This window comes from Rhinolophus hipposideros (assembly GCF_964194185.1).
Source record: "Rhinolophus hipposideros genome assembly, chromosome: 19".
Classification (NCBI taxonomy): domain Eukaryota; kingdom Metazoa; phylum Chordata; class Mammalia; order Chiroptera; family Rhinolophidae; genus Rhinolophus; species Rhinolophus hipposideros.
The window spans coordinates 51172830-51191571 of record NC_138065.1 but is presented as its reverse complement, the minus strand read 5'-3'; the positions used below and the strand labels follow the sequence as shown (position 1 = coordinate 51191571).

The following is an 18742-nucleotide window of genomic DNA, read 5'->3' as shown; positions in this document are numbered from 1 at the left end:
ACTGAATGTCACAGTATCTCTGCATCCCTGCTGGTTGTCTGAGGAGTGACAGAGAACTTCCTTCAAATCACATGAGGGACTCGGGGCTACAGGGAATGGTGTGACCATAGTTCAATCCATTGAGTTGCCATTCTCTGGGCATATTCTGCCTCCAGGGAAAATTCCATGACAGAAGACCTGTCCTCCGAGTTCCATGACACGGGCTCAGGCGGGGACACACAGCCAAGGAAACGATGACTTTTCTAAAGCTCCCAGCAGTGGCGATAGAGGAACATGTGCGAAATATCTGCTGCCCAGCCTGCAGCTTGTGCCCCTGGATCGCTTCACGCGGCCCCGGGCTGGGTAACACATGGTGCTTCTCCAGCAACAGGAGCCTCGGACGACTGATGGAGGGACACTGCTGGCCTCTGCCCTCTCGCCTCCCACCCAGGGCCTTGTGAGAGCACAACACCATGTTTGGTGGGCACAGATGTGGCACTGAGCTCGCCACGGGCATCCAGGAGAGGCCCTGACCTCTCGGAACCCTGACCACATGTCCTGTGCGAGGACTTGGACCTGTGTCTCTTGCAGGCGACGGGCGCAGGGTACATAACGACGGTGACAAGGGTATGTGACCTCGCTGGAGCTACGCTTGCTACAGTGATCGCTATCCCCAGTTCCCACAGTGGGAAACTCGAAGATTTAGGGAGAGGTTGAGCCACTTGCCTTCGAGAACGCAGCTCGTAAAATGCCCGGCTGAACACCAGGCCTCCTGACTCCAGAGCCGGCACAGCCTGCTGGTTATTATAATTACATCACAATCACTTAGCACTTTCTTTTGCAATGGCTTTCGCTTAATTTGAATCTCTGGATTCAAATGAACTGTATGAACGGAACCCTGTGTGGTAGAGAGAACAGAACGGAGACCCCCATTTTCTAGAGGAGGAAACTGAGGCACAGAAATGCTGAAAAGCTAAAATCCACAACTGAGAACTGTGCCTCTGACTCTGGCCCCCGAACGCCTTCAGTGCACCACAGGAGATGGCCCCCTCCCAGGTCCTACACCTGTGTCTGGGGAACGGGACAGGTGGCAGGCATGAGGCTTACCTGAGTCCTGAGAGCAGCTGAAGCCGGTGTCCCCGGTGCTGCTGCTGTTCCCCAGGGGCTGTCCCCCTGCCATCAGTGCCGTGAGGTGTGGGGACAGGCCCAGGTCTGAAAGGCAAAGCAAGCACTGACTGTACCATCAGTGCCGTGTCCTCAAGCCATGCCCACCTCCCATTTCAGTCGTTCCCACCGCCTTACCTCCCACTCTCTGTCCCCTCTGTTCTTGCCAAACATGTTCTCAACCCACTGAAACGCAGGGAGCCCTTAGCTGCTGCCCTTTCCCACTTTGCCCCTTGTTCCTGTCCCAGGGGAGTCTGCATTGTGACAGGGTTCACTGGGTCCCCCAGAGGAGGAATCTCCCATGACAATGTCAAACCAGCAAGGCAGGTGGAGAGAAAACATGAGCTGAGCCGTCTTGGGAGAACTTCCAGTTAAACGTGGAATGTGGTTACACGTTTACCTCCTGAAGTCCTACTTGAATACCAAAAAGGAATTTTTTTAAGAGGCTTAAGCCCCACACTGGGAGAGACTGTCAGCTGGAAGGTAGATGGATGAGGCAATGGAAACGACCCAGAAGAGAGCTGAGGTTGGCAGGAGGGTCCTGGGAGAAGGCTGGTTCTCACCCACGGTCCCAAGAAGCTTGGGAAGTGGAAGCCAGGGAGTCTCTGCAGGCACCTGGGGCTTGATAGGAAGCAGTGGGTCCCCAGTTTGGGCTCCAGGCACCCGGCCCCAGTGTTGTCAAGAGAGTAGAAGGAAGTGAACCAGGGGCCTGGCCTTCGAGACACCAAACACAGCCCTGCAGACGCTGAGGGACAGGCACCCACCAGCCAGCGCTCCCCAGTGCTGCCCGGGGCCTCGCTATTAACGATGAAGGGATGGCATTGACCTCCAGACATTTAAGGAAAGACACTAGTTTGAAAAACATAGATGGAGGGGGGGAATAAAATAGAAAGAAAAGGAAGAAAAAAGATGGTTCTCTGAGGAGACAACTGCAGGGTGCTTAAAAAACAACGACTAAAGAATTCTAACTGGTATCCTCATAAAGTTGAGAAAAGAATGAATCCATGAACAAAAGAGGCTATGGAGACGGGAGGTAACCAAAAGGAGCTCTTAGAAATTAAAAATCTGAAATAAAAAGTCAAACTGCGCTCTCACGAGGCAGACGGACCACCTGGTAGATGTGAGGACCTCCCGTAAGGACTGCCTGTGCTGTCCCACAGAACACGCCCAGGCCAGACAGAACGCCAGTCATCCTGATTCTTTCATCCTGATTCTTCTGCGGGTACAGGTGACAGAACGTATGTTCTCCTTTCTTCTCCGGAGCCAAGGAGGACAGTGGGGAATTCCCTTTCGTGAAATTTGGGAATCGCATCCTTGCAAGGGGCCTTCTCCTTCCCTGGGGTAGGTGTGGATGGCTGGGACCAGAGAAGATGACCCACGTGATCACGCTCTCCAGGCTCGTGGCCCCAGAATATGACCGTGTCTCAGCAGGAAGCCTGGCTGGGGAGGGGCGCCTGTGGGGGCCCACCCACTGCCAACTGGGAAGGCTAAGGCCACAGTGGGGTTTGGACACAGTCTCTGAGGCTGCGGTGAAAGCCAGGAGCAAGTCCTGGCCGCCACCAGCGGGTGGACTCATTCAGGCCAGACCACTGTGGCCAGCGGAAAGGTCTGGAAACAGTGCAGCCAGGTGGCCTCTCTATTCTGCGTTTACCCAGCATTTGCCCCTGGACAGTGGGTGGCTACCCTGGGATTCTTCACATGAAACAACATCGTATCTCCTGGGCTGAGCTCAGTGCAGCTTCCTTTCACGCAATTGAAAAAAAAGGGGAGAAAGAGCACAAAGTGACAGGCCCCAGAGATCAGGTCAGAAGCCTGGGGCGGCTATGAGAGTCACTAGTGCCCATTAGAAGCTAAAAGAACAAAAGTGAGTGCTATTTGGACGCGAAACCGGCACTTCAAGGTAACTGGAAGACCTCTTGTTGGCACCAGGAAGGGACCTTGGAAAAGCAAGGTGGAAAAATTCAAAGGACCCAGGGTCGCCCTTACCTCCCGCCAGCCCAGACCTCTCAAAGGTGACCCTGGAGCGAGGCATGTCCTTTGAGTAATTCTGAGTCAGTGTCCTTGTCCCCAAAGATACTTGGAAAGGCTGTCTGTCACCAGTTCCAGGAGTTTGAAGATCTGGTGACAGTAGCATTTGGAAAGGTCACTCTTCAAGCCTGGGGTGGGGTGGTACCTGGGCTCTGAAGGGCTGGGTCTGCTGGTGGAAGAGCTCCTCATGACCCCTTCTTTGCTCTGACCACCTGTGGCCACCTGTCAGCTCTGGATTAGTGGGATGGCCTTCCAAGACTAACTGTGAGCATTTAGCTCCCCTTTCAGCACCAGAAGTCAGTGACCGGCCACCACGAGGTGGCACTGCCCAGCAAACTCCAAATTCCTAGGGGAGCCCGTGGGAATCTACTAACAAAACCTCATGAGCAGAAGGTACCCTGGCGGCTCAGTGACAGCTGGCACCCAGGAAAAACCTAAGCTTTGGCACTTCTCCAGGTTGGAGCTAACGGAATGAGAAAACCACAATCCACTGATTGTGGCTGAAATCTATGTATGAAATAAACTTGACAATGTGTTTATAAAACTCCCGGCATCCAAGCGTCAGCTGGGGAGCTCCAGATATTTCTGGAATTCCACTCTGCCTTTGCTCATAAGCCCTATTATGAAAGTTTATAATTCCACATCCTGATTCCTTAGGTTACAACTTTGCAGGTGCCCATGCAAATGGAGAGGCTGGGGGCAGGGAAAGCCCACTGGGATTGAGGAGTCTGCTGCAGGTCCAAGTCGTGCCCACAGAGGGCGCTGGACCAGGCTCTGCTCAGCAGGGGGTCATCCAGAGAGACCAGGGAGGTGAGATGGAGGCAGGGGTTCCCGGGCACCATCAGAAAGGCAGTCGCATTCCTGGCATGGATGGGGCAGGGTGCAGGGCTGGGATGGACAGTGCATTCTGCTCTCTTTCCAAGACTCTTGCTGACGCTCTGGCCTCCTCCTGCAAACTTTTGGGGAAGAGACAACAGGGTCCCTCCAGCTCCCCATTCCTGGGCAAAGCCAACGACTCAGAATCCATCATCCCACACTCTCTCAACCCGGAATCGTCCCACAGGACTGCTTTCCCCTCAATGAGCAGGAGACCGCTAGCCGCCTTGAACTTGCCAGCCCAACCACAGCTGGTGTTTTCTGCCGTTTCTCACAGCCTCGCGAACTCTTCCAGAATAATCACAAGTGACTTGCATAGAAAATCTTGGCCCGGAAAGCAGATGTTTCTTTTTGTTCGGTCTACCCCTCTCCTCCTCCATTCTCTTTCCTCATTTTTTCCCTTCCTCATTCTTAACTCTACTGGAATAGAAAACATCCAATAATTTTTTGCTTAGAAGTACTTTTACAAAATCTGAACGAATACGTTACTCAGAAATGACACCAAACCCTGAATGTCCTCCTGGTTCACAAGTCAGACTTGAAGACATGGTCTTGCAAGGGTCGGCGGCGGGGGGGGGGGGACATTTTGGTGGTTGAAATACTTGGATTCAGGGAGATTGTTTTCTCCTGTGGTCAAAATAAAAAGTCCCAGAATTCCTTCCTCCATCTGCCATGAAATCTATCAGTGATGTTGGTTTGTGTAACTGCCTCAGCGAGAGGATCTCATATCATCGTTGCCACTGAGTGTTCGTGATAATTCGGAGTTGTTGCTTCTCTCCACCCTCTGGAGAGGGAAGGTAGAAGACCTCTCTACTTCAGGAGGAGGAAAGGTTAACCTGAGTTGCCCAAAGCCATCCGGCAAGAGATTAGAACTGCAGTCTGAACTGGCTCTTTCCATATATATCTGACAAGGGCTGTCAAAATCTCTCTTCCGTTAGCTCATCCAGGTGATGGCCTCCCTCACATGTGACCCTAAAAATCCAGTTACTTCTACATTCGGGAGACACAGTAATAACTGCAGGAGACAAGACCCACCAACGCATGCTGAAAACAGCAGGTGGAGGAGAAACAGGGTGTTCGCAGAGTGTCAAAGGATCTCCTCAGTCATATGATTCAATTGTAACAGAAAAAATAATGACGGGACAGTGGAGAAACCCGGCCGACTCCACCTTAACGGTGTGGACTGACTGTCGGCCTCCCACCCTCCAATTCATACACTGACACCCTCACCCCCGATGTGATGGCATTCAGGGATGGCGCCTTTGAGAGGGTGGGATTCTCCTAAGAAGAGGCCAGAGAGCTTGCTCTCTCTCCTGTCCTTACCCCCATGTGAGCACACAGCAAGCAGACAGCCAGAAAGAGAACCCTCACTGGAATTTTACCATCGGGTACTCTGGTAAATTTACCATGGTAATTTTACCATCCCGATGTCCCGATGTTCTTTCCTCCTGAACTGGGAGGAAAGTAATGTCTTGTTGAAGCGCCCAGTCTATGGTATTTTGTTACAGCAGCTCAAGCTGAAGAATATATTAACCAAGAGATCAAGGGTCACATGACTAGTAATGAGGCACAGTGACATATGTGCCCCTGACGTGGTCTCTAAGATGGGGACATCACCCCCTGTGCTCCTGCCAAACATGTACGACCCCATTCTAATCTTGAGAACACATGGGCTAAACACAAGGTGGGGGCTTTCTACAAAACCCCTGACCAGTAGTACTCTTCAAGAGTGTCACGTCATACGCGACAAGAAAAGAACCAGGAACTGAAGACGGCAAAGGGAGAGGGGATGCCTGAATGCAATGCGGGATCCTGAACTGGATCCCGGAAATAACAAGGACAGAAATGGAAAACTGGTGACATCGGAATCAAGTCTGTAGTTCACAGCACTGTCCAGTGTCACTGTCGTAGGTTTGGTGGCTGTGCTGTGGCTAGGCAAGATGTTTGCACTAGGGGAAGCTGGCTGGACAGGAATTCTCTGTTTTCCCAACTCTAAAATTATTTCAAAATAAAGAGGCGTAAGAAAGTCCATCCCTGACTAGAGTAATGCCTTCGGATCTTATCAAAGGAGGCGGGATGGTGTCCAAACCTTGTTAGGTCCCAATCAATCATCAGAGCAGCTTTACATGTACCCTACAGTGACATTTCAGTGTGGGGGGTGGGGGCTGAGATTTGGCATTGACTCATCCCGAATTATCAGGGACAATACGAGGAAACCACAGACGTGCGATGAAAGGCCCGAGATCGAGCAGCATGTCCGGGGATGAGCGGTGAGGAGGGGAAGGAGCCCGTGAAAGAACACTGGCAGGCAAGGGCTGGCCAAGCGGAGAAGGCAGCCTGGTCCAACGCTTGGGTTCCTTTGTCTCTAGACAGAAGGAACTACACTCGAGGCCAGCCGGCTATGGCTGGGGTGACAAAAAACAGATTTCTGAACTCTGGCGTCCCCTGATCTAAGCTGCTCAGCTCGGGAAAGCTGCGAGGACCACAGCAGACCCTCTGGGATATTCCTTCCCCAAAGGACACCTGCGCCTTGAGCCTGAGGCCACAGTCAGTCTGAGGCCTCACCTGTGGACGTGCCAGAGCGGCTGAGAGGACCCCATGCACAGCTGGCTGCAGGTGGGTGTCCCTTTCCTGACAAGGCCCCACGTTACCTGTGATCCTGTTGGAAATGCTGAAGAGCCTGGACGTCCTCTGCCGCTGCACAAACGGTTCCCGGTAATACCTGTCCCCAAAGCACATGCCCAGCAGCTCCTTACGGACCGTCTTGTTCCAGAGTCCGTAGATTAGGGGATGGCAGACGGCGCTGGTGAAGGACAGCCACGTGGCCCAGGTCTCCAGGCTCGGGGAGACGGAGTTCTTCCCCCAGAGGGCCTCCGAGGTGATGACAGCCATGTAGGGGCCCCAGGTGACCGTGAAGGCACCGAGGACCACCAGGATGGTGACGAGGGCTTTGCACTGGTTGGCTGAGTAGACCACCCCCTGCAGGGCGTTCCTGCGGCTGCCAGAGGACGAGGTGGACGTGCTGGAGTTCTTCCTCCCGTCCCGCTGCGCGTCCTCCTCTGCGATGACCACGGTGCCACAGTGCACCTTGCGCGCCTTGACCCTGGCCACGCGGAAGATGAAGCCATAGCACACCAGCATGACCACGAACGGGAGCAGGGCGCACCACACCTGCCAGAAGGCGGTGTAGCCGGGCTCCCGGTGCCACGCAGCCACGCACATCCACTTGAACTCGTCAAACTCCACAGACGACCAGCCGAACAGAGGTGGCAGGCAGCCGATGAGGGAGTGAAGCCAGACATAGACGAGCGCCATCACGGCTCGGTTTCCCGTCATCTTCATGGGGTACACCATGGGGTACAGGACAGCGTGGTAGCTGGAACAGGACGGGGGGAGGCAAGAGAGGAGTCCAAATGGAGAAGACACACAGATGGACGCCCACTGCCCCCCAGGGAACGAGCACCGCCCTCCCCTTCAGGCATTTCATCCACGGGAAACGCTGTTTCATGAAACGTGATGGGGGGGGCGTTGCTGGGGTAGGGTTACGGGGAACTTCTGGGAAGGTTTCCTTCACTTTGAAAAAGAATCGAGGCAACTTTCTACTTTTCTCGGCCCTTTAAAGTACGTGCAGGTTCTCTGAGCTCAGACACCTCAAGGTGACAGCACAGCTAGGGGTGGAAGGCCAGGCCTGGGGACTGTTCACTGTCCCTGGCCCCTTTGGCTGTTCTGGCATTTGTAAAAACAGTTACGATTAATAAGCTGTCCTCTGCAACACGGCCTTCTGGCTATCCTTAAGACCCAGTTGTTGTTACTATTATTTTATGGCAAGACTTCCGCTTTAGTGTAACACATGGTGTTTATATCACTCGCTGACTAAGGCTCTGGGCATGAGCTAGTCCAGTGGACGTGACAGTGATTTCTCCCAGCTGAGTCCGAGTCCCACTGGCATGCCAGACCAGAGGGCCAGCGCTGGCTGCCAGGGGGCCAGTCTCCCCCACAGAGAGGCCAGAGCGCTGCCTGTGTAGATCCACACCCACCAGGGCTCACTTTGGTTCTTTTGGTGGAGGAGGGAAGGGGTAAAATTTATGTACAGTTGAAATGCACAAATCCACACCTCTAGCAAGACAGGACATTTCCACATCTGCCCACAAGAAAATGGATTTCATAGACTTGAAACTTCATTGTTTTAAATTTAAGCCTCGTTGCAGGTTCAAAGGAAAATGCAGCACAAAAGCAACCCCCACACCCCTACATGGGAACACAGGCCGACATTCAAGCGGTTTCCTTTGTGTTCTGTGCTCTGAACTGTCTTCTGAAGCTCTCCATCTGTTCTCCAACAACTCACTTTTAGACATGAGCTCAAGTACGACCCTTGGTCCCAAAGAGCCTTTCCTGATGTCCCTTGGAACTGAAAGGCTGTCACGCATGTAAGGGCTCCAAATCATTCGTTGTCCTGCCACAAGACCAGCCATTTTGATAAGGGCCCTGGTTTTAATAAGATGGCTCCACTACAAACACGAAGAAAACCTCAGCCAACTGCAGTCATCTCGGGCGAACGCGTCCACTTGCCCTGCACAACCTTCTAATGGCACTAGTGGTTTTCCTCACGATAACTAACCAACACTTTCGCTTATTAGAAGATTATTTTTAGAACTGGAGTTTCATCGCCCGCAGGACGGAATGACCGACTGCTTCCTTCAGTCTGTATTCACACAGCCGACAGGATTCTGGCCTCAGGCCAGTGGACGCCTGCATCTGGATGGACATCCAGCGACTACTCATTGGCTAAAACCCTGATGGTCCCAAGGGAGCCCGGGAACTTGGGTTACCCAGTGACAACCTCGCTGGCTCTCGCCTCTGTGTTTCCCTGACTCCACTGCCAGCTTCCTCCCCAATCCTGTAAGTCACATTGAATGTGAATCGACCCTCTCTGGCCTCACGAAGTCTACCCTCGCCTGGGATGAATGAAGGGACCACTGGCAAAAGGCCAACCCACAGGATGAATCTAGGGGTTGGAAATTCGTTGTCAAAGCCTGCGAGACTCACATAACCAACTCTGACAGCATCATGTGGGAGTCTGAAGGACCCAGCCACTATAGCGTTGGGACATCAGCAGTACCTCTTCTTACTGTTTGAGCCAGCTAGAACGCCGGCAAGGGACAACCCAGATTTGTAAAAACACTCACCATCTCTCCCATGTGCCACCGTCTTCGTCCCCTGAGTCGCCTTCCTTCCCTTGCTCCCCTTCATCCCAAACTGAGCTCCCTCTATTGTGGAGAAGCGACAGTCTTGCCTCATTGGGGACCCCCCACCCCCAGTCCAGCTCCAAGCCAAAGCAACAAACCTTCCTCAGCTTCCCTTTCTCATGTATGAACTCAAAATCAGAGGTTTCCAGAACTCTATTTAAGCAATGGAACCTCTTTTAAAAAATAAAATGACATGCAGGATAGATCAGATACATCCAGGCTGCTCTGGCTGAAGGGATGGAAGCAAAGGCTGAACTGCGCTTTCTCATCCTCTCCCTGCTCAGCCCGACACCCTCCCAAGGAACTCAGACGGGGGCAAAGCCCAGAGGACCTCTCCAGGTCCCCTCGGCACACCTTCCCCAGTTCTCTAAGTCCGTGGCAAGCTTACCGGTCGATAGCAATGACCCCGAGGGTCAGCATGCTGGCCGAGCTAATCAGCAGGTAAAGGAGGGCGGAGAAGTTGCACCAGACCACCCCAAAGATCCATTCCCGCCGAATGGAGCTCGTCACCACGAAGGGCAGCACCAGCACGGACAGCAGGAAGTTAGACAGGGTCAGGCTGAAGACGAACTTGTTGCTGAGGGTGAGGAGGTAGGACTTCTTGTATAAGGTTACCACGATGACCAGGTTGCCCAGACAGACGAAAATGGTGATGATAACGATGGCGACGAACTGGGTGACGATGACGCCGCCTTCACCACCCGCCTCCTCCGTGAGGTTGTTCAGCTCCTTCCGGTGGCCCAGGGAGGAGTTGAGGCTCATGGTCAGTGTGCCTGGGCGTGGGGTGAGCGGAGCATGCTGGACGACTGGAAAAGCAAGGCAAGACCAGGGAACAGGAAAAGGGTTATCAGATCGTAGCATCAGACCTTCACAGAGGAGCCGTGGAGGCCCCCGGCCACCCAGCTGGTCCAGAGACTCTCAGTCAGCCTCCCCCCACCCCCCGGCTGTACATCTGTGTGGCCTATCTCTGCAGCCAACTTTGTGTAGACTCACTGCGCCCCTTGAATGAGGCACTCTTCCAGTCTAAACCACACCATCCATTCTCCCAAGGCCAGTGGTTCCAAACCTTTAATGGACCGAAGAATCATCTGGACTGCCAGCCCAAAGAGCTGACTCTTGGGCTCCACTGCTAGAGTTCTGGTCCCAGAGAGCAGAGGTGCAGCCTAGGAATCTGCATTTGAAACAAGCAGCCCAGAGCAGCTGATTCTGTTACAAATGGTCTGTGGGGGGGCGCACTGTGGACTGCTGCCTTCAGACCCCTGCTGCCACTCAGGGTGGCCCCTGGTCCCGGGCAGCAGCGGCACCTGGAGCTTAGGAGAGGCGGCATCTCAGGCTCCACTTCTGACTTCTACATCTGATCCCATCCCCAGGTGATTTGTGTGCACATTCAAGTAACAACGAGATCATCACGGAAGCTGTTCTGTGTCCCTGAGCAGGGCTTACACAAGGACAATCCGTAGACATCATTCTTGGTCCCATCAGACGTGGTCAGGAGGCCAAGGGCCCCAGCCCTGATTAGAAATGGGAAGCGGGTGTGGGCCCATAGACACCACCCTGGAAGGTGCAGCTCCTGCTCTCAGGAAACTGGCTCAGGGTCTTGGCAAAAACTCAGCGTTGACACATGTTAGCATTAAATCCTACAGACGAATGTTTCTCCAAATTTTTTAGCTACTTTAATCAGCCAAAAAATCCCACAGATCACTTCCCCCACCTGCTCTTGTTCCCCATAAACAGAAGACACCGGAAAGAAAGGATTGATTGCTTCCCATGAATCAGACTAGAAGAACCAGTGCCTCTCCCCTCACCCCCGCCCCCATACCTCTGTCCAAACACCTTTGGCCACAGGGAGCCAGTAGGCTATCTTCCCCTCACCAGCAGTCCTAATTGAAAAGTTCCCCTTCTTGGGAGCCTGGCTGCTGTAGGTCAGACCACAGGTCCTGGGCCTGCTCGCTTGAGTAGGACCAAATCACTCTAATCTCTCCTGCACGCGACAGTCTTCAACTACTTCACAAGTTACTTGCTTTTCCTTCTCCAGATGCAATCTCCCGGTTCCTGAAACGCCCTCCGGACGGTTCACTAACTCAGACTCCCTGCTTTGGACTTGCTCTCGGATGTCTGTGACGCTCCTCTGGGCTTGGGGTTCCCCAAATTGAGTGCACCGTCTGGATGTGGTCCAGTAAGTGTCAAAGACAAAGGGGCAATTTCCTCCATGATCAGGATAAGTCCTCCTGCTAATCCCGCTGAGAATGCATTTCCTTTTAGCCACTATATGACCCTGTTGGGCGTATATGTGTGTGGTCAACTAAAACCCAAAGTTTACACAGGTATGAATTTCTGTGAAGGCAGGTATCCCCCATCTTGAACCTATGAAATTAATGTTTTTAAGCCTAAATACAAAACATAATTTCTACTAAATTCTATTTTGTACATTTTGGTCCATGTTTCCAGGCTGCTAAAATATTCTGAATTTTGATTCAGTTATGCAATATGTTAAGTTCCTCCAGCTTGGTGCTATGACTGTTCGTTATAGGTGAGCCTTCTGTATCTGTGTCTTTGTGTTTATTTTGTGAGATCTGGATTTTATTAACTCTTATAAGCAATGTAACTGGTGTCTCAAAATAAGGTCCTGCATGAGCCTATTACCCTTAACTGCACATGTGATAACGTGGTGATCGAGAAAACGGACTTTGAGTCATTCGACAAATGACAAAATGAGAGAAAATATTTACAACTGATATCCCAGAAAAAGGACTAATCATTCGGATTTATAAGGAATTTCTTTTACAAAATTGAGAGAGAAGATGAAAAACAAAGACAGAAAAGTGGATAAAGGATAAACAACAAAAACAATTGTAACTATGTGAGACAATGGGTGTTACCCAAACATTGTGATAAGCATTTCACAATACGTACACATATCAGGGCCTTATGTTGTACAACCTTAAACTTGTGTTAATTATACCTCAATAACGCTGGGGAAAAGACAAGCAGAATTCATAAAGATTCAGTGGTACTTAAACATATGAAGATACCCTATTTCATTTAAAGTCAAAAAACTGCACATTAATACTACACTGAGATACCACTTCTTTCCTTCTGGGCCAGTGAAACTTCAGAAGCTTGGCAGCACCCTGCAGGCAAGGCGGAAACAAGCCTTCTCCCACACTCCACATGGGAACACAAAATGAAACAGCCACGGAGGGGAGTGGGGCCCACCCACAAACGACATATGCACCCCCTTTGACCCAGCAATTCTCTTTCTAGGTATTGACCCTGCAGATTTAGGTTCAGAATGTGAACAGGTACACGGGTTATTTTATTCATTGAGTTATTAGTTGAAAAAAAAAATAAGGAAATAAGGGAAAAAGGAAAATAAGCATACATTTGCACAAAATATAACTCTGCATTACTTATGCAAAAAAACCCCTACAAAAACAGAAAAGATAAACCAGAATCTAAAAGAGAGATGGAAGTAAAATTTCTCTAAGCATTTTTTCAGTTTTGACCTTAGAACCATGTAAATATTTTACATACTAAAATAGTAAATAATAATGGATACAACATAAAGTTGATCGCAAACAGGAAAAAAAAAGTCTGTGTATCCAATTAATAACAACCATACAGAGAAAAGATGATGTCAAATAGCTTTGAGATGCAGTATTTTGACCGCATACCCCTCATGGTATACATTCTTAGTTGACTTAGTAGGTTAGACGTAGTTATAAAATGTATTCTGAGTGTTGTAACTGAATATACATGCTTATGTTTCTGAACCACTGTTCCTTATGATGGGAGGAAGGAGATAGTTCCAGACAAGGGAAAGGTGGGGAAAACCCTGTCGTATTAGATTGGTGACTGGAGGCTATCAATATAAACTCAGTATTCCAATATAAATATAAAAATAGGTCTAAGGAAATCCCCCAGAAGGCAGTCAGAAACATTAAGAAATGGAAACTGCAAGAGGCAAATGAGAGAATGGACAGGAAGTACTTTCCAAAGTATGACCACTTCCGCCACGCAAAGCTAACGTTTTTCGTTTATTATGGAAATCATTGCTGGCAACAGTGGATCTGGCTGAATGAACATGGTTCCTACTCCAAGTTCACAGACATGCTGGATTAAATACGACGCACAATTTAAAAAAAAATCTTCTGAAACTGCTAAGGAAAAGAACTCTTGCCCTAAAGTTCGATAAAGCCATTCAAGAGAGGGCACAACGTACTTGTGAGGCAAACAAAACCTGGACGTGCAATAATGACTCCTTATTAAATGATCCTCATTCAGGAAGGAAACTGAAGCGAGAAATGAGAGGTCGGGCACAAGAATCAAGTGTCAGCAAAGAAACTGGTAAATGTTTGGATACGTCTAAATTAAGAACCGCACAAAAATAAAACGTAATTTTAAAAAGTGAAACATCAACATCAAATGCTATAAAAATAGCTAATTTCAGAGCTTTGAAAACAAAACAAAATTAAAACACGAAGCAAAATGGAAGGTCTTAAAGGTGTGATCGGAGTAAAAATGTCGTAAGTTGGTCTTGAGGCAGAGACTTTGGTTTTGGCCGTTTACCTGGCACATGGTATGTAACTCAATAATTATTTAATGATAAATGTACTAGCCTTCAAAACCTTGTCATTGTGAAGTCAAATATGACTGTTAGCATTGTAAGAGTAACCATTAAAAGTAAAAATAGGACGCAAAACTTAAAAACAAAAGGGGGGGAATGAAGTTCTCCTTGACCTTTTTACTCTCCAGTGGCCCTGTGAGCAGGCACACTAGTGAACTAAGTGTGCCATCAGAGCCCAGGGTTGGCAGCCCTCCTTGATATGCTCTGGTCCAACCCTCCCCAGGAGGCAGAGGGGGAGTGGGGCCAAAGACCTGCCCACCCAGGGAAATCCACAATCCCAGCCTCCGCCAGGCCCGGAGTAGGGACGGCACAAGCCCCAGCAAATCCCCCGGGGTGTACTTTCAAAGAACAAGAGAGAAGGTTTGGAATGCCCCAGAGAGTGAAGGCTTCCTGGCAGGCAGCCCGCTTACAAGCCAGGGCCCATGGCATGAAGCAAATTCAAGTGTGACTCACATTTCCACTCTCCTGGCCAGGTCTGCTGCCAGACATAAGGGGGTTTCAGTCCTACACGCACGATGTCCTGCCCAGACCAGATAAATCCCCTCATGCCGCAGCTCCGAGGAACCAGACTGTAAAGCGACTGCAGCTTTCATAAACAGATCGGAAATTCTCCCTGAGAAAGAGCGCTCCCCCTCCCAGGCAGGTGACAGGGAAGCCTGGACATTTGCTTGTCGTTACTGTCCGGGTGTCATGTACTGTGACCACTGCTGTCTTGAATAGCCTCGGTCTTCTGGACCATTCCCAGAGATGGTGAATTGTTAGCTAGGTCAGACAACTGACCACAGCCTCAAGTCATTCAAAGCCAAATCTTGTCACTCAAGTGAGAAATCGGTATCATTTTAGGTTAAAAAAATAAAAAAGGTGACACTATATAAACTGGTTTGCACGCTAATCCCCAAGAAATCATTCTAGAAATGCCTTGATTCGCAAGGACAGCATTACTACAAAATAAGACTGGATTCTCTTTCTCTTGTTTGTGTAAATGTGGATATTTTGTGGTCTCACCTCATGTTTCAACCACTAACTCTTTGCTTTTCATCGACTCACAGTGGACTTCTTTTTTCCTGCTCTCAGTGCTGTCGCCCTGCATTTGTCAAAGAGACCGTGTGGTTCAGTGGACAGACTCTGAGGCCACAGGACCTGCGAGTTTGAAGCCCAGATCAAAGGCCAACAGGTGGGTACAGAGCTGTTCGAATAAACAACCGTCCAGGCGAGGAAACAGTCCTAAACACCACTTCAAACAGCCCAGGTGAGGTCACTGTGATGCTGTTTTGGCCATACTCTCAGGGGCTCTTCATCTCAGCAGCTCAAAGCACTTTATACACATCAATCAGCAGCTGGCATGGTGGGGGGCAGGGGAAGGGGGCTGGTACAGTTGGGAAGACGGTTCTAATAACCACCTTGTCCCGTACTAAAGCAACTGAGATAAAGAGCAAACCCACAACCTCACCCGCCTACGAGCCAGGCCACACAACTGGTTGAGAGCCAGAAAGAGATCACAGGATCGCTGGGCCCCCCTCGCTGCTGTCCCTTCATCCTTCCCCGTCAGCCCCATGAACGTTGATCCAAAGATGTTGGGCGCAGTGACTTGGCCTCTGCAGCCCCCCAATGGATGTGGCTGGCCAGACAACCCGGCTTTGTGACAATGCACAGTGCCTTTACACTTGTCCCTATGCGGGCACCACACCCCTCGTAACGTCCTGCTTCAGAATCTCTTAGAGCCGGGCTGAGCTCTGGACTCCTTGGGAAAATGCACCGGGAAGGAAAGGAAGCGGCAGCCAGAACCCCAGTGACCTGTGGCCCCGTCTGAATTCTCGGTTTGCAGGGGAAGAGACTGGCTTTGGTCCCCTTCCGCGCTGCCCTTCATCCTTGTGTAGGGCCGAGGTCTGGAGGCCAGGTCGCTGCTCCAGAGGCACTATACAAGTGCCTCAGCCGTGAGTCTGTCACATGTCTTTCCATGGCAAACCCTTGCCGCTGGGCACAGACACTTCCCAAGGTTCACCCTTGATCCATTCCTTTCCCCACACCCCTGAGAATCTTACCCATTTCCAGGGTGTTGCTTCATTATTATTAACTAATAATTACCAGTAATTGCAAAACACTGCAACACACAACGTACCTCTATATACATCATCTCATTTACCTTAAAAGTGCCTTCTAGAGGTAGAAACCACCCTCTTCCCACTTTGGAGAGACAGCATAACATTTGCTTAAGAGCACGAACTCTGGAACTAGACAGCCTGGGTTCAGATCCCGGCTCCACTACCTACAGGCTCTGTGACCTCGACATGTCACTTAGCCTCTCTGGGTCCCAGCTTCCCCATCTGTAAAAGGGGTGATAATACTCCTGCTCAGGAGTACCCGCCCCCTAGCGTTGGTGGGAGGAATCAATGAGTTAATATTTGTCTAGTGCTTAGTACCCCGTCCTTGATGAATAAAATGGGGAAACTGAGGCTCAGGATTCTTCAGTGCCTGGTGTGGTCCTCTGGCTGCAGAATTCCATCCATCTTCACTCCATCCATTCACCAGAGCACAGCAGAGTCCATATGGTGTGGCTTCCTCCACATTGTACCTTCTCACCCACCAACCCCTCACGGACCTTCTGCTCCAGCCAGCTGAGCTGTGTGTTCCCATTTCTAGCTGGTATTGCTTCTGCCTGTCCTCTCGGGAGACTACTCTCCCTGCCTGTAGAATGAAGGACTATTTAATAAGTTAAATATTTCATTGATCTGTTGGTCTAATAAATTTATTGAAAGAAAGAAAAACACACACATAAATAAATGGGGGAAAGAGACATCGAGACTTGAGGACAAGCCCCAAAACATACCAAGTCACGACACTGGACTTGGCAATGAATTCTTGGATATGACCCCAAAGGTACGGGCAAAAGAAGAAAAAAATAGACAAATGGGACTTGGTGAAAATTAAAAAATTCAGTGCATCAAAAGACACTCTTGACAAGAGTAGAAAGGCAATCCACAGAATGGGAGGAAATATTTGCAAATCATAATGCAATTAGGGATTCATATTCAGAACATACTGAGAACTCCTAAAACTCAACAACCAAACAACCCAGGGCCAATAAGCACATGAAAAGATGCTCACCATCACTAATTGTTAGGAAAAGCAAAAGAAAACTACAATGGGATATCACCTCACACCGATTAGGATGGCGATCATCAAACAGAACAAAAAACCCAGAAAATGACATGTGCTGGCGAGGATGTGGAGAAACTGGACCCCTGTGCACTATTGGTGGGAATGTCAAGTTGTACAGCCGCTGTAGACAATAGTCTGAAAAAATTAAACAGAATTACCATACGCTTCAGCAATTCTATTTCTGGTTATATACCCAAAATAATTGCAAACAAGGTCTTGAAGAAAAATTTGTAGGCCCACATTCACAGCAGCATTATCCACGATAGCTAAAAGGTGGAAGCAACCCAAGTGTCTACTGACCCACGTATGGATAAGCAAATGTAGTGTATCGACATAACGGACATAATTCAGCCTTAAAAGAGAAATTCTGACCGACACTATATCATGGCTGAAGCTTCAGAACGTGTTGCTTAGTGAAACAAGCCAGTCCCCAAAAGACAAATACTGTATGAGTCCACTTATACGAGGTCCTTAGTCAAAAGGATAGGAACAGAACGTAGACGGTGGTTACCATGGGCTGGGGGAGGAGAAAACGGGAGTTGTTGTTTGAGGGGTACAGAGGTTTAGTTTTGCAAGATGAAGCGTTCTGGAGATGGATCATGAGGTAATGATCACGAAACACGAATACACTGAACTGTGCACTTAAAAATGGCTAAGACGGGGGAAAAACTGGCTACGATGGTAACTTTGATGTTGTGTTTTATCACAACAAAAAAATAAAACAAAAACAAAACCCAGGGTCCCTTCTTTTTAACTTCTCTCCCCCACAGGGTTTGGAGAATCATGAAATGAAGGAAGTAGCTACCTTCACAGCATCTCACCCACGATAGAGAAGAACCACAGAGAAGCATCGAGAGTGACCTCCTCCTGTAGCAGATGAGGAAACCCAGGCATGGATCATTCCTCACAAGGGACAGTCCCGCAGTGACTTCCAAGGCTGAACCCGCCGAGTAAAGCCACTAATCAGCTGCACCCTCCCCAGATGACTGGGTAAACCAAAACTCCACTTTTTGTTCAGCAAACTCCTGCTAGTTTTTCTTGTGCGTGTTGGAGAATGAGAGGAACACTCAGTACTAAGCCAAATTGGACTCTGAGCCATGGACTGTCGGCTGAATTTTTTCAAAGGGCAACTGGCCTCTCTCCCAGGCCTCCCCCAGCGATCCTGAAAGCAGCCGTCATAGCCCTCATGTTTCCTGGTCAACATGGACGAGGGAGGGTCCGTTTGAGCCTCCCAGAAAAATCCACCACCAACCAGCTGAAATCATGATGCAGACAACTCACAGAGGGGAGAGTCTTAAGCCCCAAGAGAAAGCACTTTTGGAAAAAGAAAAAGCAGCGGTGGTCTGACCCCAGCTCGAGGGGGAAACTTTAGCACTTGAAGCTAGGGCAAGACCTTCCTACAGAAATAACTTTCCAGAGGCACAGAAGCAGGCATCGTTCCTTTGCCAGGCCCTGGACACCCCCACTGGGGCCCCGCTGTCCCTCGGGGTGGGAGAAGAGCAGAAATGCCAGCTTTTCCAGAGCAGGCTCCTGAAAGCCTCCAGACACTGGCCCGTGGCCATCTTGCCTGGATCTGGGATGCCAGCAAATCCTGAAGGCAGGGTCAGACCAGGTCAGAACTGCCCAAGGCTGTCCCAGTCTACCTGCTGCTGCTGCCAGAAGC

At 50.0% G+C, this 18742-nt stretch overlaps 1 protein-coding gene across 3 annotated transcripts in view; it reads right to left on the bottom strand.

Annotated features, from left to right (window-relative positions):
- GPR161 (G protein-coupled receptor 161) overlaps nucleotides 1–18742 on the bottom strand; it is a 31531-nt gene that overhangs the window by 7772 nt on the left and 5017 nt on the right. For all 3 annotated transcript variants that reach the window (XM_081026540.1, XM_081026542.1, XM_081026541.1), the window contains exons 2-4: nucleotides 9682–10099; nucleotides 6699–7423; nucleotides 1087–1191 (exon numbers count right to left, since the gene is read on the bottom strand). In XM_081026540.1, the coding sequence (XP_080882666.1) occupies nucleotides 1087–1191; nucleotides 6699–7423; nucleotides 9682–10055 (1204 nt within the window). In that variant the 5' untranslated portion in view covers nucleotides 10056–10099. The remainder of the gene's footprint in view (nucleotides 1–1086; nucleotides 1192–6698; nucleotides 7424–9681; nucleotides 10100–18742) is intronic.